Genomic DNA, 25,731 nt, shown 5'->3' with positions numbered 1-25,731 from the left:
TGAAATGTAATTAATTTTTGTTAATTGTAAGTAAAGTATTTATATTCCTTTTTATTAAGGGATATCTCTTATTCTAATTAATGTATCATAATCTCTTTACTTTAATTTTATTTAATTTTCTACTTTCTATTGATAATATTTCATTGAACAATTAACACAATACATTAAATGTATTTTGTGTTACAATACAAAAATAAAATGTATTTAAAATAAGAGGATACATAAAGAATATTTTATGTAATGTTACGTGTTAATATTTTTTAAAGTAAAAAGATAAAAAGATAACATATAATATGTTGTTCCATAAATTATGTCCTGTCTTAATTTGTTATAGTAAAACATTCGAATAATAAAAGATGGCAGACATAATAATATTTAATTATTTGGATTACAAAATCAAAACTCTGTTTTGAACTTAAATATTATTCTTGGGACATATCGTGTTTCGTTGGAGAATCCTTATTTTCCGCAGTAATTTAGGTTTACATTATCTTCTGCGAAACTAATTGTAGGAAATTTAATATGTTTCATTCAAGATGAAATATAAAATATTAAAGGACATTTTATTAGCATTTATTAAATATCACATGATACTATTTTGTGTATTCTATCTTAAAATTAATTTATACAATTTATTATACCTTTTACGAGTTGTCTCCATGTTTTGATACATCGTTAAATGCATGATCATTAAGGCATCTAACGATGAATCAAGATACGGACATAATTCGCAAACCGCGTAGCCTTTTTGAAAAAAATATCCGTGAAAGCTTCAAAAGTATTGTTATATAATTTCTATTTATTTTATATAAATTTTATACAAGTTTATTAAACATTTCTTCAATAAACTCGAATAAAAAATTCTGAAGTAACTATAGAGAATTCGATGACAAATGCATTCCGATTGCATATATTCATACAGCCGGGTGGTTTCTGCGTGATGATATAAGAAACAATCACGAGATGTATTAATTATCTTAAAAGCGCGACGTAGTCCGCTTCATTAAGCGTAAGACCGTTGATTAATGTCGCCGCGTAAGAAGCGGCCACCGTAACGACGATGAATTAGTAAAACCACGCGTACCGCCCATACCTGACGCGGCAAAATAATGTGCTTTATAGCAACAAAAACGCGGGACGGTATCACAAGGTACCGCATTGTTAACTGCGAAACGCTCGCAGTTTTGCCGGTGGCCCGCGCCAAGAAACTTGCCGCCGCGTGGGTATGCATCTGTCGCACCAGTCGTGATGCAGTAAACTTTCCCTGTATGCGACGAGAATACTTTAAGTTCTCAAGTGCTTCTCCCGGGATCGCGCGCGCGAAGCTTTATACTGTACTCTATCTAGTGGGAAAGAAATTTCCCCCGGGCGACAGTAGGATGTAATTTCGACGCGAGATATATCTGATTAGTGCGCATCGGTCCCCCTGTTTTTTTGTCGCCGATAAGTTTCTGAATTGCAATTCACGCGAATTTCTCGATTACATTCGAGTTTCCACATTTACGACATTCGAGATGGGCTGCTGCACTTGTTCTGAGTTTCTAAAGTAATCCTCTCTCGCGGATAAACTTTGCACGTGAGACTTACGGATAAAGCATGACGATCTTGTTCAATAAAACGCAGAATAAAGAAAAGATTTGCAAAGAATCAATTTTGATTAGTTAGTTTGAGTTGAGATAGAAAAATAATTATAACTCAGGAATATAAATTCGAAAGTAAGTTTTATAAAATACATATAAAAAATAAGAGCATAAAAAACCACAGCACAAGTTATAGTTTGTGATATATAATTATTATTACATTAATTAAAACATTAAACGTTTCGGCCACAATCTGGCCATCTTCAGTAATTCAATAATATTCTTAAAACGCAGGGTTACATCTAGTTGACATTAAATTCAACAGTCGAGAGTTGTAATTAAATAAACATGTTCTTTTGTATGTGAAGATGCTTCATGCAGTAATGTTACACCGTCAATTGTCATATCAAGAAAATACATTTGAACTCGTTACAATGCGATGTAACGGAATAAAATGTAATTAGAAGATATTCCATATCATAAAATTTATCTTCTAATTACACTTATGACAAAATATAATTTATTTAAAAGTTATTACATCAACTTAATTACTATCTTATTGTATGACAAAGTTATAGATAGACATATAAATGATACATTCGAAATGTTATAATATTTCAGGGAGTGTCCTTTACATTACGGTAAATTAATAATTACTACTACAATAAAGTAATTAACTGATAAATTATCAGTGCAATTATTTTATCAATGTCATTTTACTCATTTAAAAAAGTATCATTTTATTTGAACTATCACGCAAAGTTTAATAAGAACTATCACGCAAAGTTTAATGTAGAAAATTTACGTTTTATTAAATTACAGTGGATATAATCGGAATAGAAGATAAAAATGATAGATAGATAGACCCAATTAAATTTCCACATTATACGCAAAATGCACCTTAAGTGTCACTTATAAAAATAATAAAAAATTTCCTTATCTCATAATTCTTTGTCTCTCAATGTTTCTCTTTATCCTTTTAGAATTATTTGTTGTATTAGTTAGCAACGAATTAATTAACGATATTTCAGGAGTCATACATTATATAGAAGCTCTCATATAATGTATGACTCCCGAAAATATCATTAATTAGGATCACGCATACTAATCACCAATAAAATAATTGCATAGAACTTTGTACGGCATGCTCGACACGACATTAATTGCACGTGACGAATTGCGCTCAGTTTATTATTATGATGGTAGAATAACGCGGAAAAAATACGAAACTCTATAATTGATATTCACAAATTAACTCAACGAACGAAATCTAAAATCATAAACTATGTACACCAGTCAAATTTGTACCACCGCTGTCATTAAATATTAAAATAGGATTTTTGAAAATATATTTGTTAATCGAACGCATCGTAACATCGATTTATTTCATGAAGGAAATGCAATGTTTCCTTTATCTACTGAAAAAAAATTGCTAAGTTTTATTAAATATGTTTTTTTTTAATAGTACTAACAAAATATTTACTTTACAGTAAATAAATATTTATTTATAATGAAATTATATTTAAATAAATACATGTTTATATTTCGTAAATATTTCGTTCTATTCAAAGAAATATTTAATAGTACTATTTAAACAAATATTTAATAAAATCTATTTTTTAATGTAACAAAAAAATTTGAAAATAATCATATTTTAGTACAATACAATGAATAAACTCGGGTATTATTGCAACATTTAAACTTTGTTAAAGAAATTATAACTTACATATAATAATCGTAATACCCAAGAATTTTTTTTCTATTTTTTTAATTAAATATATGATTCATTAAGATATAAAATAATTTTTTCCACGTAATTATATTGATTTTTGTCACATATTGTTTGTAATAAAACTATTAAAAAACGATTCTAGAAAAAATAATAATTGTCTTGTAGAAATGTATTATAAACTTAAGAGAAGGCAAAACGTTTAAATCCCTGAGCTGAGCAAACAATGTAGAATTTTTATCTATTAGAGAAACTATGGTTTTAAAAGTCAAGATGAAATTGAATAAAATGTATGTGTGTATCAAAGGGCAGAAAAATAAAAGAAAATAAATGCAATGTTAACTGCGAAAACTCGATTGAAAGCTACGGCATCTACGATACAACATAAAACGCGATGTGAATTGTGCGAATCTTTCTTCTCTGTAAGTTTAAATTTCGTAGACTCGAAGAGAGTGGTAAACTCACATATTCGTGTTATATGTTCCGTCTCGATGGTTCAAGGATTTTGCCGCATTTACACTTTGTCGTGTGCGAGAACTTTCGACCACTTGAAAAGTTTCTTTCTCCCTTGTGTACAGTCTCTCCATCCATTTCTTTCTTGAAAAAAGTTTGCGGCAACTGACAAGTTGTTATACACGCGTAATCCACTCATTAAAATAAGTCTATGTGTTGTGCAATATATGAGTTACGTTGTTTGTTGTTTTTTTTTTATAAAAGAATAATTTATTTGGAGAAACGTTTTTGTATATTTTACTTTAAATTGTAGTCAATATTTATCAATAATAATATTTATGTATAGGTATTTGCATTTTAAATTTATTGAAAGGGTATGTAATTAATGTAATTAATTAAATGGTTATATTTAAATATTTATTTAATTTATTTTTACTTATTTATTTATGTATTTGTAATACATAATATGTTTAACAATTGTAATTATTATTGTGTGTTGACTATTAAAATCCTGTTACACTTTTTTTAAATCAAAATTTTACTTTTATAGCAAATTCTTTTATAAAAATAATTTTTTTTAACTAAATAAATATTTATCATGTTAAAATATTTAATGTTATTTAATTATAAAATGAATTTGAGATGAAAAATATAAATTCTTGTAGTAAGTTATTGCACGATATTTAGTAGTACATCTATCGTACATGATCCTTGAAGCATACGAAAGTCACTTACTCTAGAAAAAGAAATTAAAGCAACATGCCTTGTAGTTTGCAAAGCTAAGGATGGATTTGTAAAAATATTTGAAAGTGATGTGCTCGTTTTTCATGATGTTTTCTGGATGTTTTTATTTTCAGCTGAGTGGCCGTCAACGCGCGTTCACCGCGCTGTAGTAAAGCAGCCATAATTCTTCCCTAACAGATTCCTGAAATGCTTCGGCGTTCGTGCGAAAGAAAGGGAACAGCAGACAATTTATATTTCTAGCAAACGAGATTGAGGCTGGAACTAAAATTATCGATCGATATCTGTTAACTTTGAAACAAATGATGAGTTCCATATGTTTATAAACGAGAAAAAAATATTATGTGAGGTAAGAGAAATATTTCTCTTGTTCATGAAAAGATTAATTATAAATTCAATATTCGATTATTCTTTGTATTGTCATATTCAAAGTTGTGATTGAAGAAAGTGAATTGACGGAATAAGATGTTTTAATTCCTGATTATTTACATAACTATGTTTCTAGAATATAAAGATTTCGAGCAAAGGACATGAAAAGTAACATATAAAATACTCTATTTTTATTAATATTTAAAAAAAAATACTGGCTAAGTTTACCAAACATATTTCTCTATATGAAATTAAAAAGATACTTTTCAATGGAAAATAAGAACTTTTATTATAATAATATAATACAGTTTTAATTTTAATGCAGATGTTATGTTAAAATCAATTTAAATGTGTGGTTATATTGAAACAAATTTTCGCATAAATTCAAAAAGTTACATTTTAACTAATCTTTTTTAAATTCCTTTTAAGATTTTCTTTAGAGAAAATTGCTCTGGATAGCGCTACAAGAGAGTAACAAAATATAACTTTTTTCGCTCTTTCTAAAAAATATATCATGATTAATTTTTTAAGAGGAAAAACGAGAAGGCATCCTGTTGTAATCCAAATTGTTTTCTTTTATTGCATTTAATTGTTAAAACTTTTTACGAAACATGTCATGAAAATTTTGAAATTTGGAAGTCATAAAAATTGATGAAATTATTGAAATTTTGAAGTTAGGATGTTTTTTTAACCTCACACAGAAGTTTAATATTGTATGTTACGTTTTAATATTACGTATCATGCGTGTTCAATATGTTTGTCTATCGAATATATATATATGTAAAAAAATATTTATTGAAAAGATGTTATATGTCTAATTAAAAAAAACATTTTCAATATTATATTTTGTAGTAAAAACCGTTAAATGAAAATTGTTTAATGTAAAATGGTCACATTTGTTTGGTACATTTTGTATTTTAAATAAATAGTCAGAAAATAAGGATTTAAAAACAAAGAGTTAAATATTAATTATATTTTTATCACAATATTACAGTCTTCTACAAAAGATTTAATTCAATCTTCACACGTAACAACAGACATTTTTTGCGAAAGAGATCGTTCTAGTACCGTGAAAAACACTAACAATGAGACTCGGATGCTCGAACAATGCATACCGAAAAAAGATCGTTGCTAGCTTACGGCGGATACTGGCTCTGAGCCCGCAGTCTTAACGGAAATGTCCTCCCACTTGCTTGTTCTGCATGTTGATTTCCGATGTTCCCGAATTCTCGTGCGTCATCGTCCTTTCTAGACGAGAAAAATAGAGGATCTAGCTACATGAAACTTGAAACAGGAACGTATTTTGATTCCTGTAAATTTGCCCTGCTATTTTGCTTGGTATTAAACACATTCAACGGTTGTCTCACAATCATACGATTATACGAGAAAATAACTGTGGATTACAATATTTTGCGACTGACCAACGTTTCAAAATAATGGCAGCTATAAATTGTATCTCTAATGGATATTTTTCTGCATATCCTGAAATTCCAAAAATATTCGTGTAATAAATTTTTGTTTCAGTATATATTATATGTATATTATCTCGGTAACTATTTTTATCTTATTCTTTTTATAATTCCACATTTTGGCGCACAATGTAGAAATCACAAAATATTTTGTAATAAAAAGAAAGAGCAAATTCAGTGCGATGAATGTAAATAAAAAAATAATGAAGAAAAATGATGGTTATTGATACAAATATTGCCCCAATAGTTTATTTCTGTTAAGCACATATTTTTTGCGAGAGAGTGTTTGTTGCTCATAATTATTTATTTTTTATTATTTTCAATCGCGCAGTAATGTATAATCCAATAAATTTGATCCAGATTTTATCGGATACTAAGCGTATTTTTGTCACATTTCAAGCTTCGTAAGCAACGTAAATATGTCATACTTATTATTAACTTTTCCTCGGACTTCACTAAGTTTACTGACAATGAGTAATAGACGTCCAATCATTATTGCGTTTAAAATACAGTATGCAGTGATTTCAGTTCAATTTTGTAATTATTTTTCATGGCACAGGAAACAAATAATGGAATGTTGATGTTTACATTCTCCTAAACTAAAAAGAGATATCTTAATAAAATATATAAAATATATTAAATATTACACGGGAAGGTTTGCTGTATCTAAATTTAATTATATACAGATCTGAAAATAATTTTATTGGACCATCAAAATAATTATGTAGAACTCTCAAACTAATTGTTAGAATGTCAAAACTTTTTGCAGCATTCATCATGCTTGAGATTTCTACATAATTATTTTAATGGTCCAATAAAATTATTTTCAAATTTAAATTTTTAGATCTAAACTTTCAGAGCAAAATTTTTAGATAGGTATTTTAGTAAAATTATTCTTTCCGTATAAAAATAATATGTTATAAATATATTAATTGAAATTTTTGTTAAAATCACACTGCATATCTCTTACGTTGTAAGTTATGTCAAAACTTATTTTAAACGCGGAAAAAATCGTAAAAAGTATGCGGTGCATGGATGAATATCTTGTTGAAGACTAGATAGCAGAATGTGTATCACCCAGTCATAAATTCGCACCGTTCGTTGCCGTTCTTTCAACATGCCGCGTACTAGCCGTAAACTCAGGAAAGATTTATTCAGTAAGTGATTTAGAGACAGACCAGTTCGTGAACCGATCAGAGAGACTGACCGACCTGGTCAGTGCGCTAGTGGTGCATTGCGTTGATAGAAGAAACGAGCCTCGGGGAATTGAGATTGGACGAGGAATCTTATTCGATGTCCAAGGAAAATATCGCAGAAGAAAATATCGCTCGCAAGGAAATATCGCTGTTCTGAAGAACCGACGTTATTCTTATTACATGGCATCATATAAATTTTGGTTGATATTACTTTTGTAACTTCGCGGAAGCCGGTCAGCCGTTGAAGTATTGATCGATCATAGTCGGATTGTAAAATAAAACTGAGTTGATTTCAATAATTTGAATATATAAGCCTGATATAAATATTTTTTTAGGAAAATGCATACATACACAGATATATTTTGCATTATCATTGCACCCGTACGTGTGTCTAAATGACGATTAATCCTTTGAAGATCAGAGCTTTTTAATAAAGTAATTTATGGAAAAATTTACTTTTTAAAGATTTTTAAAGCTATTGAATTCGACTCTAGTTTCATAATTCTAAAAAGTAATTTAATTATTATGTGAAATATTAAGGGGTTTATTGATATCTCTAAGTTTGAATATAGATAATATCAAAGTTCAAAAGAATAATATAATGGAGGATCTAGTGTCATAGGATACATAATCAAAGTTTGAAAGTCAGTTTGGAAATCAGTATTAACTATTTATACTTGTCACTGATGTGTTTCAAATAAAGCGAAATTGGAAACTTGATGTTATATAGTGAGTGTAAAAAGTATTTATATAAGGAAATTTTTTATGAAAAAGTCTTATTTGTAGAAAATGAATATTAATTAGCAATTTTATACAATGAATACATTCTGTTCTACGTAAACAAACGAGTTTCATGTGAAGCTTTATTTTTAGTGTGCAAACAATATAGTTTTTAATTTTCGCTTATTTTTAATGTGTTATTTATTTTTGTGTTATATATTTTTTATTAATATCTTATACATATCTTTATAATTAATACATATCTTTTTAGTATATATAATTTTCAGAAACATATAGTCACTTTTATTCTTTACGAAATTGTTAGTTACTCAGCAAGAAATGACCATCAATTAGACGTCGAATTGATGTCGAATTGATGTCGAAATTGATATCGATCAATGAATTGTTTCTCGCTATGGATAATACTTACTTTTTAAAAATATAGTCTTTAAAAAATATATTCTCTATACGAATACTTTTGCACTCACTATACCTATATACTTCCTAATTAAAAACTCTAAAATCAAATTTTATGATAATCAAATTATTTCTTAAAAATTCTGTCCATTATATTGAATCTATTATTTTGAATTTTTCATTCTTAATCTAGAATTCCAATAGAATAGTTAAGTTTCGTAAAAATTGAGCGAGCAATTTATAAAATAAAAGGAGATGATTTTAAACGGCGTCACAATTCCATAAAGGGTTAAGTTTACAACAGAATGTAAAACATTCTTCAATTTTCTTGAAGTAAGAGTCATAAATCATTTTAATTTCAAAGGATTCTTTACAAATTAAAATAATTAATCAAAGAACGACATTTTGTGTAGAGAGCAATATGTGTGATATTTTGTAATTGTTATTCTATGATACCATAAATGCGTATACATAAGCTCGTGTAGAAATACGGCAACATTGCTCTCGAACTTTGCCAACAGAAGCAACGAGATTGAAGCATAAAATGACCATAGTAGCTGTTCTGCCAAGATCTTAAAGGCGATTGCAACGTGAATCACTGTTAGCGAAATGTGTTTTGTATCGGTGAGAGTCGTTAGAACTTCACGATAAAGAGGAGAAGGAGAAAGGATGACAATAAATCTGACTCGTATACGCTGCGTTTATGCCAACGAATGGAAAATGTAAAAAGTGGTGACCATAAATCAAAAACTTTGCTATTCATCAAGAATTTATGAAAACGTTCACATAAAATAGTGATTAATGCAATAGTTTATTGCGTGTTAAATTAAATGTATAACGACAATTCATTTGGAAAGTTAGATACCGATTAAAATATTATATTTCTCAGCTTCTTTTTATTTATGTTTCGTAATATTCTCCAGCACATACTATGTTATAATATGTTTGTATTGTATTGTTGTACATTGATTTAATGAGCACTGATTTTTAATGGTTTAACAATGTATTTGTTTACGCCATGTTTATTTGTTCATATTTTTCTTCTTTTACTTCTTTTTCTTACTAATGGATCTCTTTGATAGCTCGTTCTCAGTGAAATGCTTTTTGCTACTTGGTAAAAAGTAAAAGGAATAGTGTAGTATGCTGTCTTTTCAACTATTGTAACTAACTTCTAGAGAGACGGAGAGAGAGAGAGAGAGAGAGAGAGAGAGAGAAGAGAGTCGCATAATAAACATAGACGAAACATTAACATTAGATGTGTCCTTATAGTAATTTCTAGTAAGCTTATACAAAATTGTGGAAATAATTTCTGGCTCATCAATTCATTCATTAACTTTATTCATTAATTTCATTCACGCAAAAAAAATATTTTGCTACTCCAGCTAGAATTATAGCTGTTTTTGTATCTGATAAAAAATTATGTATCATACACATAGAATTTATAGCACAAATCTAAATTCTATCTCTGTCATCTATACGATTAGATGCAATACATATCCAATATCGCAGTACTTGCTAAAAATTTATTTATTTTAGCTATTTTTCGTATTTAGAATTTCCGCTATAACTGCAAGATCACTTTTTTGAGTGTTATTGAACTTAAATTTTCCTATTTTTCGCAAGAAGATAGCGAAAAATAAAATTACGGTAAACAGTAATTAAAGAAGAATATATAATGAAAAAAAAATTATTGAGTCTATATATATTGAGTCATTTAATATCTTATAAAGAGGATAAGGAGTTTTTTTAAAAAGAGGTTTTTTTAAAAGGAAGGTTTTTATAAAAGAATTGCCATACAAGGCATCTGTCACAAAGAAAAGTAAACTGTAAAATCAATGAAATGCAACGTGCAAATATCGACTTTTCAAGTCGATGACAAACAAACGTTAACTTTATTATTGGACAAAGGGCCCGCATTGAGTGATCTGATCGTTTTACAGTAAACGTGAGACAGAAATACGGGTCGACAAGCTCGATGAGCTACGGACCGTGTGAGCACAATTTTATGTGAACGATCCTCTTCGGGATGAAGGACGTTCCCTTTAATAGAAAGTCGATTTAATAAACGCGCGCGAGAAATACTAGTTAGATATTATCACGAAAAATTATCGATGATATAGCAAAATTACGAGCAACCTTCGCGAAATAAAGCCATGTACTTCATGATAGTGGCATATAAAGTTCCAGCAAGATTAAGAAACAAAGATCTACGAAAGTCTCCGGGAAATATTAATCTTTATTTTAAACTTTATTTTAAATTTTTATTCATTCCTTCCGTCATTTTCTCTCTACAATTTTTCAATTGTAGGAGTTCCAAATCATTGTACATACATACACTACGATTTCATAAAAACGAGATATATTTCACAGTTTTTATATTTTGAAAATGGAAGTTGTTCTACAAGATTCTGCCTTTTAACCGTAAATGTGAAGATGTTCTTCTGTTATCGTGTTTTTGATTCCATGCTATAAGCATGGATGTTCGGTCGTTTCTTTCGTTTTTGTGAAAACAATATCTAAGGGAATCCGTGACTGAGAACGGGAAAAATGGAATTCTTCGTGGGGTTTCTATTCCGAGTATGTGGAGCTATGGGGGTTATACGAGTAATGGTATTCGACGATGTACCTGAACGCGCGCTGTAAATATATAACATATATATTCTCGGAGAGAGATGTGTGTGTGTGTGTGTGTTGATAGGTTGAAATATTACATACTTATTTGAAAATGTCGCACGCCATGTGTGCAACAATATTTTGGCTTTATGTTTCCTCTAAACGGAAATATTTAGGCTATTTAAATATTTAAAAATACAATATTTAGACTTGTGCGATGCAATGTATACAGGATGTATCTTAAAAGGCACCCACTAATCATATAATGCTATTCCTGATAAAAAACTAAATCGAAAATTCCTCATTTTGTAATTTTTGTAATTTTTTTTAGTCTAATGAGTAGAATGTATAAAATTATCACACAAGACAACTTCAAGATATCTTTAAACATATTACTGAGCTGTTATTAATAATTACTAATCATTTCCATTTTTTAGATTAATACGAGTTGTGTTTAATGTGTAAAAAATAAGACATTTTTTACCCTCTGACAATTATGTCTTTTATACTGATAAAATATTTAATTTTTTATAACTTCTTTTATTTTCATTGTAATTACTTGATCCTTTTAGTGAATAAAAAACGTTAGTACTTCTAGTGTTAACTTTAAGAATTTAAAACTTTGAAATATTCTAAATCTTTTATTCCAATCGAATAAAAAGTCAATAATGTTTAGCTTGTATTTTTAAATAATTTTATCTTTGTTTTAAGTTACTGTAAATAATAATTTTCATTTTCGTAGCATAAAGATAATAAAAATTTAAATACAAAAAGGCAATAAAGATTCGAGTTTGTTTTGAGTTGTAATGTTAAGTCTTATTACTATTGTATTTCACACATTCATGAAATCGCTTTGTTAAGACTCGATACATTATGGAACTAGAAATCACTGTGTATAAAATTAATAACTGTGTCCCTGTTCATTCGATCATTTCTAATATCACAAAAGTATTATAAGTGCTTTCCGTTTGGTAACACAAGTATCATTCTTTGTTAGTTGTTGAATGTAAAGAAAAATAAAATGTTTGTAACAACTTGTATTACTAAATGGAAAGCAATGTTTTTCTAACGCTTTTTCGAAGAAAAATCGCTTATCTTGCCGATTTATTTCGTATTCGCGCCGTAGTGATCAACCGAAGATTTTATAAACTTTTAATTTTGATTTTGTATATATACTATAAATATTCATAAATAAAAGATCATTCTCATCAGAATATTAATGTAAAATCAAATAGATCATCATGATTGTCTACTCTTAAATATAATCAATACGTAAAAAATATATTCACAAACACAATACAAGAATCATATATGCGAGTCTGGAATTATTGAATTTAAAATTAATTTTTTTTCCGTTGCGTTCTAGAAATATTTGGTAAAAAATATTTTTCGTAATCAAATTTTAACTAAAAATTAAAATCATTATTTTTGTGCTTTCTCAATTTATTTCATAAAACGTCGGATATTATCGGTTGTCGAGATTTGTATATGCATTGAAGTACTTCAAATATAAGTTATTCTAGACGTAAGAACTCTCTTCGTTTTTATAATCTGACATCTGCTTTCTCGTACCAAATCTTTTGTTTTTCACAATCGCAACTAAAAAAAAATTCTGTTTTACGCTCTATACTCATATAGGAATTAAAGTTAGAAGCAATCACAACTTTATGTAATAGAGAAAAGAGAGCGTGCACACATGCAGACGCGCGCGCGCACAGATACATTAATTTTAATCTTTTTTAGAATTTATTTCGAAGACCAATCCTCATAAAAATATACACTCACACAATTAAACAATGAAGGTACGAAATAATACTCAAGTTGGGTGTTAACTTTTAAGTTGAAGATTCATTTGGGAGTTCACACTTAATTTAAGTCTCATTTCGGATCACCAACGCTTGGGTTGGATATATTTTTTCATATAAAGGTAATATATCAATATACCAATATTTGTTTAATGGTATTGTTAATTCTGCAAATTCGATATCATAGAGCAATAAATTTGTGATTTTTTAAACAAATACTTGTATGAGCTGTGGTTGCTGGTTTTATTTATTATTTAATCAATATTTAATCGCGCAATTTTTGCATCCATTGATATTCGCTCGTTTAAAATTGCTTTTATTGTTTAAAATCGCTTTGCTCCATTTTATTAAATTTTCTTTGCTCATCAAATTCGTCCAAATTACAAAAATTTTTTTTTAATTCTCACAAATAAATTTGTATGTTACAAATTAATTTATAGTTATTTTGAAAGGACCGCCCGAGATGTTATACATTATGAAATATATAACCAATGCAGAGAACTTTCTTTGAACTATTCGAACAGCTTTACCTTAAAAAAATACAAAATATCTTATTGTTAGATTTTGCATAAAATTAAAGCATTAAATAAGTAGCATGAACGAAGTCATTTTTTTAATTTTTATAATAATAATTTAATTTTATGAATACAGTAATTATTCAATATAAAGAGCTATCATATATAATAAAATAATATACTCGTACATATATTATAATAAAATATTATGTTTAATAATGAACAATAATGAGAAATCATAAATAATATATATAATTAATAATTAATATATATAATTAATAATTCTATCTTTTTAGTATATTATGTCATTAATATTATGCTGCCGGTGATGACGAGCACAAAAGTATCGCTCGCGCGAGATGCGCACAATGTGGCCATTTTCTAGATGAGAGGGGCAACATGGGTTCTTTGAAGAAAAAATGATGATGTAAACAGCGCGATGAATGTCTTGAGAAAAAGGGATTATCACGGGTGTGCTGCAATATTCTTGTACGCAAGACGAAGAGGAACTAACGCAAGAAAGATAGTGCGAGGGTAGAGAAACAAGAAGCTACAAAATTGTTTGCCGAGAAACGGGAGGCCAGATAGCCGAGTAGGTGAGAGAACGAGACACCTAGTAGGCGAGGATCTGATTTACTCGCTGCAGGTAGATGTAGATTTTCACCGTCGTTCCTGCTTTTAGAAACCCGACGCCTTTGAAACATGGCGTCGCAGGAAATTCTCGAAATTCAGCGATGTAACTTCGGCAACGGTTTGTTAAAATTTCACATAATGCACAATAAAAATATATTACAAATAAAAAACGAAAAAAATGCATTATCACTAATATCAGTTCATTGATTCAATAAATCTACTAGCGCTTTATTAATAAAGTACATATAAACAATATTCACAGCAATATTAAATCCAGTAATCAATCTAATTTTAGATTAGTTAAAACCATTATCTAAACCACGATTGATTTAAAATTATCAAGAGCTTTATAAAATTAGTTCATAATTGATGAATTCAAAAATTAAAAAGTTTTGATCTTGTGGAGATTAAGGATAAAATAAAGCTACCAATTCTATGCTTTATTGTAACCTCTACTTTGAGATAATTACAGTAACTGTACTGCGAGAAAAAAGTGGCTGTAATTACCATAATTTAACTATGATTTGTAGTTATTTTCAGTTCCAATTGTATATTTTTTAATAAAACTAAAAATATAATTATTATTACTTACGTTGTAGCAATAATAATTAAAACAATAATTAAAGTAATATAAAATAAAATTTCTAGACATTGTTATTTTACTATGCAATTATGAATCATAATAATTAAATATTTTTCTCAGTTTAGAGATGATTATTACGTTTCTCAATTCTATCTTTAAGAAATGAGCGATAAATGGAGCGAATAAATTTTGACCTTATTCAGTGCTCAGTTACTCGGATCTCAGTAAGAATCGTTTTGCCTTTATCCTAAGTCTAGAAACGATAATGTCGGAATGCCTAAAGCCTGTTGTTTATGAATCACAAGGCAATCGTGAGGAAGTAATCGGTGCAGAAACTCTGATTTAATAAGTATTGGATGTATTCAAGAAGAATAAATGCAAAAATAATTGAAATATTTAATGGAAAATTATATACTCTGCATTCTTTTTTTCTATTAATCTTGTGTATTAGATGATTTTATATAATAATGTTATTAGATGATTTTATATAATAACTTTACTTATAAAAAAGTAGATACATATTCTTTTGAAGATAGTGTTATTTTAGTATAAAAAAAAACAATAAATTTGAAAATTTTGTCGCAGAATTATTATTTAGTAAAAAGTCAGTTTCATAAAAATACAGCAATTAAATTTTACTTAAATATATTTATCTATAAATTATTTTAATTTTGCTATATTTGGTATCAAGAAATACCATCCGGTATATCTTTTAAAAGTAGATATCAAGAAGTACAGGATAAAAGCACTCCGGCTAGAAACTTAGCTTGTCACACTCTGGAATCGCATGATAAAAGGAAAACCTTCTGTAGGACATCGGCTTAAAAATTTGTGAGCAAGCCCCTCATAATGCTAGACACGACGAGAGCTTTCTCCAGTAAAATAGAAGAGCTTAGCTACTGAGATGCAATGGATGGTGTAGTCGCATGAGGTTATCAAGTTTTAGTCTGAGGAAAGAAGGCACGTTGTATCGGTCTCATAAAAGGAAAAAAGGAACACTTTAAAGTATTATATTGAGATACCCTTGTCTGAATGTTGTACAAAATGCAGTATCATATATAGACAGCCGTCTTGCTTTCCAAGATGCAATATGCGTTCGACAAAGAGATGGTATGCACGAAATAGTATTCTTTTGTAAAATATTACTCCTCTATTACATGAATTAATTCAATTTATATCTTTATTATATATTTAGCAAAAGGGCACCTGTCTGAATCTCATTTCGCATTTATATTAAGTCTATTATTCATATTAAAGGCATAGCGAATAACTGCAGTAAAATCAGATAATAATTTTTGTTAGTATTGATTTCAGCTTTGAGATAAAATCCATAATTAATTATCAAGATATTTAATTATTTTGTAAAGAATACAATGTAAATTGTTATTATTGAAGATATAACGGATAACTGTAAAATCAGATGTCATTTTTATTAGCATTGATATGAGCTTTTGTTTTCAAGAGATTATTTGAGATAAAATATATGATTAATTATCAAGACATTTAATCATTCTTTTAAGAATTTAAAGTATATTATTACTATATTATTATAATTATTTTTGCAATGAACTAGCAATAGCAATAACTCTTATTTAAAAGAGGTGCAAATGTTTTTGTTACAGAAACATAAAGACCAGCAGTGATTCACTCGTTAAATCAAAGTAAATCACTTTATTACAAATCAAATTATTTATAATTTCATGCAGGTGAGCTACGTTCAATTTTATCGTTAGTTACCGGTCGTTGAAAATTAAAAAAGAGAATGACGGAAAGTTAAAAGGCGCATATGAGAATTGTTAATATCACATTCATTTTCAGAGAAATTCAAACTCCCAATTTAGTTGTCCGCCTTTCAGCGTGCTACTCATATATACCTATATATACCTATATATAATTATTCCATTCAATCGCATATTAAAATGGAAATCGATTATCCTCGAGAAAAACATATCTTTTTCTCTTTTTTGTCATATTTGAATGCTGCGATTAATTAACATTGGATTGTAGATATTATGTTGGCTAAATAATGATGTTAAAATATTATTATAAATGGTGACAATAATAAAAGTTAAATAATATCTAATGTTAAATTTATTTTTATACAAATATACATTTATTTATATCATACATTTTATATATTTAACATTTTATTTGATTAGAAAGATTACTAATATGCACTAAATTATCTTTTTTATTTCTTTTTTAATCTGTTCCACCAAATTGATTTTTGTATCGTATAAACAATAAAAAATAAATTTTATTTTCAAATTTTTGTAAAATAGTCACTCGAAAATTTTGTATAAAAAATTTACTTTAATAAAGTTATTTTTTTGCATTAGTAATTACACAGGCGTCTGGTAAAAATATACTTATTTCAAACTTCTTTTTTATTTACTTTTGGTTTATTTCCTTATATCTATATATATAATCGATTTGAGATATTAATTACTTTAATTTTTTTAATTTACTTTCGTAGTATCTTAACGGAGAGTTTTAGAAAATTAAAAATCTAACTGGTAAATTTATCCACTACAAGTTATTTTTAGATAGCTTATTTTGCTAAATTATTTCCAATTTATTAAATTCTGAAAATAGAACTGGAATCGCAATAATAGGGAAGCATTATATTGTATAAATTATCCACTGACAAATAGAATTAAATTTTGTATATCTGTACTATTTTTTGTTATATACTTATTTTACCAGATGACATATTCCGTTTTGAACCAAATACGACTGATAGATTTTAGTACCTAATAATATTTATATTATATGTAAATTTTAAATACATACTTTTTAATTGTATAAACTGGGCGCAAAATGTTGTCACTATCATGAAGTTGAAATAATAAATTAAATTGATCGTCAATTTAATAATAATACTAATGAACATATTAAAATACTGCAAAGAATTTATTGCGCACAAATTTGTTATACTTTTGAGTTACAAAGCTTTTATTAACGATGCAAGAGATATCATGGTATTGTTTTGATTTACTGACTTTGTAACTTCAGTAACTCATACGCTATTATTCTGTACTCGAGTGTTAAAATTATAACGTAGCAATTAAATCAAAAGTTTTATTTAACTATCACTGGTAAATATTTTAAATAAATTTCTACCGAAATTAATTGTACGCTGCTTAATTATTCAGTATTATTATTGTTTCAGTTACTGGAGCATCCACGGGAGAGACTGAAGATCCGCGGTGGAGCACATACAGCGCTCGAAAAACTAGTCGATCCTCGTTGCCACGATCCTGGCCATCTTCGAGTTTGGAGCACGCCGCGAGAGAGACTAGACCCTCGAATGGCAAGCTCCCAGAAACCAGCTCTTGGAGCGTAGAGAGATCAAGTCCTGGAACTCGATCGGATCTGAGTTTCCTAGGAACTGTGGTTGAGAGATCCGAAGAAGACGAGGACGGGAGGAGGATGGAGTCGCTGGGGGGCAATGACACCAAGGACGCAAGGATCACAAGCCATAACCCGTCCATCTCCTCCAGGAGCAGCGAAACGAGCCAGACGGATCCGTCCAATCGGATTTCCATCGAGTCATCGTCCTCGGAATCGACGACGATTGGCTATCACCTCGTCAGAACGTCGCCGACTTCTAGAAGCTCCTATGTAATTCATACCAAATCTCGTAGCTGTAGTAGCGATTATTTGGAAATTTAGTCACGATTATGGCTACAGATGTTCCGAATGTTCAGAATAATGTCTCAAGACCAGTAATTAGATTTCCTCGTATATTCTCACTTCTTTTATTTTAGAAAAATCAAATTTTCTGATTTGTTAAATTCTGAAAATGGAATTGGAATCATAATAATTGGGACGCATTATTTAAATTATTTCACTAATAAAATAGAATTAAAAGTTTACATAAGTACATACATCTGTACTATTTTTTTAATAAATATCTATCAAGATTAGAGAAATATTTATAAAATCTCTCTTGAATTTATGAACAAAACAATAAGCAAGATATCAATCAACAAAACAATAGTATGGATTCCTCTACGATACCTCTTATTAATATCGATATCTCTCACGACATAATAGTCGTAATTACTCAGCGCCGTTTCCAATATCATAATGCGAGCGATAACTATAATTTAGCACTGTTGCAATGCCAGTTGCCTAAATTGCGGAATTGAGCTTCCATTTAATTAACGGCTTGATATCTCCAATTAATGGCATATAAATTTTCAATCTTACGTAGCTCAAATTAACGCAACACTTACGCAATAACAAAGGCTGCGAAATGCTTTCTCATGTTAAAGTTGTTTATGCGGATATCTTCATCTATCTCATGATTTTTCAAAATATACTATTGGATAAATTATAAATACCGCATCGCACGTAATGACCCTTGTACGTAAATTCAAATCAAACTTTACAATGTGTGCAGATAATGCCAACGCCCGAGACACAACTATCATTTGAGACGCTCGTACGCGGAAACTTGGAAAATACGACGTCGATGACGACGTATACGAAAAACTTCGCCATACCACGACGCCACATAAGACACGTTCCGGACCTCTGTGAGAAGTTTCAGATTGGGGACCCGATAAAGAGGGAATTTTATAGTCCGAATTATCCTGAACTATATCCGAATTCGACCAATTGTGTACGAGTTTTGGAAGGTAAGTCGACTCTGTTATAATAAAAGCAATAAGATTTTAAAAAATACAATTTATTGTCTTGAAAGTTGACCGCTCTGTGTGAATCTAAAGTAGAACTGAATAAAAACTTGACCTTTTAGCTTGCATGAATAACGTCCGTTTCAATGTAAATTAACTTTAATCTTAGTTGAACTTACTATTCATCTGTTTTTAATTCTTACAGTTAGAATTATAAAAAGATAAAGAGTTAGTTGAAATTAGATTAAAATTAAGCTATTGATAGAAACGGACATAATAATATTAATTTAAAAAATACAAACGTTGAATTAAAATCTTAAAGCTTCTGTTCACTAACTTAAGCGATCTATTATTTTAGAGTGTGATGATAGAAGCAAGAAAACACACAATAAAAATTCTTGTAACTTATATTTAAGTAGAAATATTTTTTAATAAAACAACATTTATAATTGAAGAAAAAACTTATAATATATAAAACTATATTGAAAACTATCTTCTTTTGTTTTAAATTATATATATATTTATATTAATTAGTTTGTCATAGCTGTCAATAGAGTTTTCGTTTTTTGTTATGCATAATTCATTTCCGGATATATGGTTATTTATCAATTAACGAAACAAAAAAAAGATTTTATATATTTTATAAGTTGATTCTATTGATTGTAAATGTTAATTGAAACATGTTTTTGTATTATTATTATTATTATTGTATTAATATTATATATCTTACAAGAATTTTTATTGTATTATTTTCTCGCTTCTGACATTGTAATCTGAGATAGTAGTGATGAGAGAACACAGGCGTCTTAAATAATTTAATTACAATAAATAATTATGTAATAATATAATGAATATTTGTATACATAATTGTAAGTGTATAAAAAAAAAAGCAAAACAGTAATGCATATTCCTTATATCCCATTTATGAGTTTAAAAGTCTGTGATTGGTGATGGAGAGGCTACAACATTTGAATTAATCGAAGATAAATAATTTATCAGATAATCATAGCTTGCGCATTAAACCGCGAATCTCGCGTCGTTGACCGGAATATTGAGGGTGCAATCATTTTCGTAGCGGTGGTTCAGTGACCAATAATCGATTTCCTACATATCGTATCTCTCTGAGAAATCGATTTTCAAGCGAGCTTCGAGAGAACTTTTACAAGATTGCTCGCGGCAAGAACACGTTAGCCAGATTTCACTTTACTGCTGCACACCATTCGTTGATAATACGAGGAAAAAAGGCGAGCGTGTTGGAATGGCGGACTTTTCTGGACGCGAGGAAAACCTTTGATCCACGATTCTCTGGTATCCCGGGGCAAATGTTTTGAACAAACATCGTTTCCTTTCAAGCGAAATCCCAGTTAAGTAAAGAGCGTTAGATACGACTTATCTCTCGAACGTGGATCATATAATGGCTCGATCAGATTATTATCCATATATGAATACTGTAGTATTATCACCCGTATCCTTTAGAGAATTTTATTATATACATCCTCACTTATAAGGTTCTTATTTCTTACAATAGCGATACTATAATAAAATTCTAAAATAATGGTATTGATAAAATTTTAACTTTTGTTCACCGATAATCTGTTTTTCTTTATATACTTGATAAATCAAAATTTACAGATATATTCGTCCATTAATTTATAATAAATGCAATATGAGAAATATAAGCTTCAAATTCTCAATACAAATATTTATAATACAACTGTTTTATGAATAATTCCCACAAAATCGAATTTGTAAATGAGAATTTGTAAATACAATATTCAATGTATGACTTTATTTCAAAACACAACAAAAGAAAATGCGTAATTTTTATAAATTGGATTGAGAAGCATACAATGAACTTCAATATTAAATAAATTCAATTATATTGAACTGTTTATTGCAGAGAAATGATATTCGAGATGTTTCAACGAATACGTTACATATTTTTTGCATACATACGACATATTTGCACAAATTTTATTTAATTCATTAAGTATATATTAATAAGAACATAAATCCTATAAATACGTAAAAAAAAAATATTATTTGGAATAATCTCCTCAATAGATGAATTTTAGTACATTTTATAAAAATGCTGTTGTTATTGTCATATAATCGAACATGATTATTTTCATTCATATTTATTCTATATATATATACACACACACACACACCGTGAACTTCAGATTTTCAAAAGTACTATACGTTTCTACCCTGTTTCATATGTATAAGTTTAATGCAACTTCATAGCATGAACATGACTGAACTTTCTGGAGAAGTAGGAGGAGAGGCCTCGAGTGATTGATACATCCCGGTGGTTCGGTTCGTTGGCTAAGGATACCGCGAGAAGATAGTAAATTTTCTCTGACTGGCCCACAAAAGAGTCGAAGCTGCAAAGCGGAAGAAACGCAGAATGGACTCCTTTATTCCAACGATCACGATTTTCACTTTAATCGGAGTAGTCATTCTTAGTGATAGATGTGGTTCGGTGAAACTTCATTAATGAATTACTGCATTTTGTACTTTAACAAATTTACAATAGATGCTGTATCAAATTTGTTAATTGTCAATAACGTTATTAATATAATGATAATATCAGAAATTGAGAATTAATCCTTTGCTTTTTATATCCCGCATTTATTTCTGTCTACTATTTAATAAAATAACCAAAACGAAATAACTAAAACGAAACAATTTAAATTAGAATATTTCTTTATTATGCATCGTTATTCTTTACATCTAGGAAAATAATACAACAAACGATTCTCATTTTGTGCTTGTATGCACATTCAAACGTGACTACGCGAGACGATCGTAGGTAGAAAGTCGAGAAAGAAAAAAAATTGGCGAATGTTCGGTGAAATCATAAATCTTCGTGAATCCAACCACTCTTCTTGTCGGTGGCTGCACGAAAGCAATATCTCGATAACGAATCGATGTATCTACGAACGGAGAAGCTGCTCCTAGTCGTTCAGACGAAAAATGTCTCTCCGTTTCGAGCTACTCATTCGTGTAGGCTTCAAAAAAGTTAGATGCATTATTTTTTTCAAATTAAACCAATTAAATCAACTTATCCAGAAAAGAATTTAGAATAATTAAATTTCTAATTAAATTGTACGATATAAATATTATTTATACTGTATAATTTAATAAATTTAATTACAAATTACATTATTATTGCTAAATTTTAGATATATTTTTATTTACGGGAATTATGGGTTATGATTGACTGTGGGTTATGTTTAAATGTAAATTTATAGAAGACCTCAATAATGTTTAATATATGAGAAAAATATTTACGTTAATACATAAAATTATTTAACATACAATCCTCTGATTCAGAAATAAATAAAAATAAAATTGTATCAAATAAGTCGACACACAGCCTATACAAATAATTATTATGAACTTTATAATTGAATTCGTAGAAATTTGCAGATTTTCCTTTTAATCTGGGACTTTGAGATGCCTTGGATTAGGCAATGGGCGGCAGCTGGCTCTTGTTTGAATTTGAGTCAGGGTCGACGAGCCTCGCTTGTGAGTTATCGAGTCTTCTTTGCGTGTACTAAAATAGCGATAGGTGATTACAGTGGTCCTCGACCAAATCTCTCAGACTGTGAAACGTAAACGTACAGAACAAATACCGCCATACAATGTCGTAAAACTAGAGTAAATGATATTTGGACCAGATGAAATGTAATAACATAACAAATATATTAATCCCTAAAAATATCAGTGACATTCTGATCGTTTAAGTAATATATTGTTTTCGTATAGATTTGTTTTTCCTGTAAGTTTTGATGATGGAAAACAATTATGAATATTGTTCAGAAATATTCTAAAAATATAGCAGTATCCATGAATTGAATTTCTTTCTCATTAATGTTAAAATAAAATTATGAATATGTATATATATTTTTTTAAATGTAATTATTGCGAAAGATAAAATTTATATGTTAGCACTTAGATAATAATTTTTATATAATTTTTCTCTGCAATCACATATCATATATCTAGACGTACATTGAGACATTTCTCAACTCGTCGGTCTTCTCATCATTCCGTTCTAAACTCAATGTAACAAGCAAGAAATTGTAATTGAGTCTGGCAATAGGACTAGTTTGTTACTGCATAATGATGATTGCAACTGTGATTGCATTTGGATAAGTGACTATAATACAGGCCTCCTATGTAAATTACGTCATGTAATTATCTCAATATTGATATGATTGAAATTAAAGAAATTCTCATCCTTAATAATAACAATCTTTACCACTATATATATATTATTTGATGTATATTGTCAACAATTTTAATTATCAATAAATGATAATTCTAATATATATATATATATTGACTGAAATATAAAATATACTACATTATAATTACATATCTACAAAGCTCAACTAGATCTGCAAAATTTTTCTATTGTAATTAGTAATAGTAGGCAATTTAATTGGAAAATTCTTCTCGTAGTCGTTAACTTTCATATTTGTAATGTTGCGTGTTATTTCCAATAATTTGCATGAGTATTCAGGTTTTGAAATATTTCAATGCAACATAAAACTGGATATTGATATTTTTAATTAACAATTAATACAATGATACATGAATTGAAGATCATGAATAATGATTTAATTCATAAATGATGCATCTATATAAATAAAACATCAATTTATTTATGAATCAACGATTTCCGTAATTATTGCGCAATTATTATAAAATTATGTGACCTATAACACATATTATCAGTTTGCGAGAGAATTAAATAGAGGATTAACTTTTTAAAAATAATATCACTTTTTTCTTCAAAAGTAACAAAAAAAATTAAATTTTCCACAAAAGCGAAAAATTAAAATTATTTTTTAATTTGGCAGAATATTATTGACTAATAATATTAACAAAAAAATCTATTTTGAATATAATCAAATGTCATTTTTATTTCATAATCCTTAAAAAACTCTTTTTGAGTTGCAACAATTTTGAAAATTTTTTTTTAAGATAAGATAGTTCACTTTTAATAATTGATAGGGTACTATTTAGTTAACTCATTAATAATTTAAAAATCACGTTTTTTTTTAGTTGCGTCACTTTTGAAGTAAAAGAGTGAGTATATATTATCTATTGCAGTATAAAATGTTTTTTTTAAGTTTATATCATGTTCTTAGTTTAATTACATTTAGTTTCCTTGTTTGTTTAAATACACCGCATATTAGGCCATTCTTATATTCTTTTTCTACAACAAAACACTTCAGGCTGCCATTGCATCAATTGTTCACACACAATAGTTATTAAATCCTTTAGTTGGTTAAACAACTTGATAAACTTTAATCTAGATGCCAAAATATCTTCGTAGTATCTCAAGTCACGTTCCTGGTATTTCCAAAATATATGGAGACCCGCGCATCGTCTAGCAATCCGCGGTCGTCACTTGGCAGGCTATCAGCAAGAAACTTCTACGGAATCTTGAGAAGGATCTTTGCCACTATTATGTGGCACGTGTTCTACTCAAACATCTCTGTCTTATAATTTGCATGAATAGTATAATATAATTTACATAACTTTTTAACAGTAACGAAATGCATATATATATTAAATTTTAATTCATTTTACACGGTCTGTTTAAAAAGTTCCGAGATAGATTCAGGAAAAATTAAGAAATGAAGATAAATTTTATTAATAGATTAATAGAAATTTTTAACATAATTCCACCTGACTTCAATGCACTTCTTAGAACGTATTTCAACCGTTGAAAGCTCTTAGTACTATCTTTCTTAAAGCTCTTAGTCATCTTTTGAAATAGCTTTCAATGCGCTCATCACATTGAAGGTTATTTCGAAGTCAATTCGCAGGATATCCAAAATATCATCAAAATGCGTTCTCTTTGTTTGAATTTTTTTCATTTCGAAAGTCAAAGTCATTTATGTCAAACAAAACAATCAACATCGTATTTATTTTTTAGATTTTGCCGTCTTTACTTTAATCGGTTTTGATTCCCCTGAGATCAACCCAAGTATGGATTTTGAAACTTTATTTCAAAATGCGAATTTGAGGTTGGCCAATTCCCAACTTTGAAATTTAAAATAAAATTCGACAGCAGCCTGCTGTCCTATTACAAAAATTTTCACGAGGAAAAAATTTGATGGAATTTTCACGGTCGATTTTTGAAATATTCTACTTCCAGCGTTATATAAAAAATCGGTATAAATAGTCTTATAGTATTAAAATTGATGTAGTAATTGTCGGAAAAATTACTTGTATGTTCAGG

General features: G+C 28.6%; 1 protein-coding gene across 5 annotated transcripts in view; it reads left to right on the top strand.

Annotated features, from left to right (window-relative positions):
* The window catches only part of Neto (Neuropilin and tolloid-like), a 137,643-nt gene that overhangs the window by 59,931 nt on the left and 51,981 nt on the right, over positions 1–25,731 (top strand). For all 5 annotated transcript variants that reach the window (XM_011062573.2, XM_011062575.2, XM_087409863.1 and 2 more), the window contains exons 3-4: positions 17,996–18,447; positions 19,232–19,469. In XM_011062573.2, the coding sequence (XP_011060875.2) occupies positions 17,996–18,447; positions 19,232–19,469 (690 nt within the window). The remainder of the gene's footprint in view (positions 1–17,995; positions 18,448–19,231; positions 19,470–25,731) is intronic.

Source organism: Acromyrmex echinatior, chromosome 9 (genome assembly GCF_024713525.1).
Source record: "Acromyrmex echinatior isolate Ae372 chromosome 9, ASM2471352v2, whole genome shotgun sequence".
In the NCBI taxonomy this organism is placed as follows: Eukaryota; Metazoa; Arthropoda; class Insecta; order Hymenoptera; family Formicidae; genus Acromyrmex; species Acromyrmex echinatior.
The sequence above is the reverse complement of the archived record's forward strand: the minus strand, read 5'-3'. Positions and strand labels throughout refer to the sequence as shown.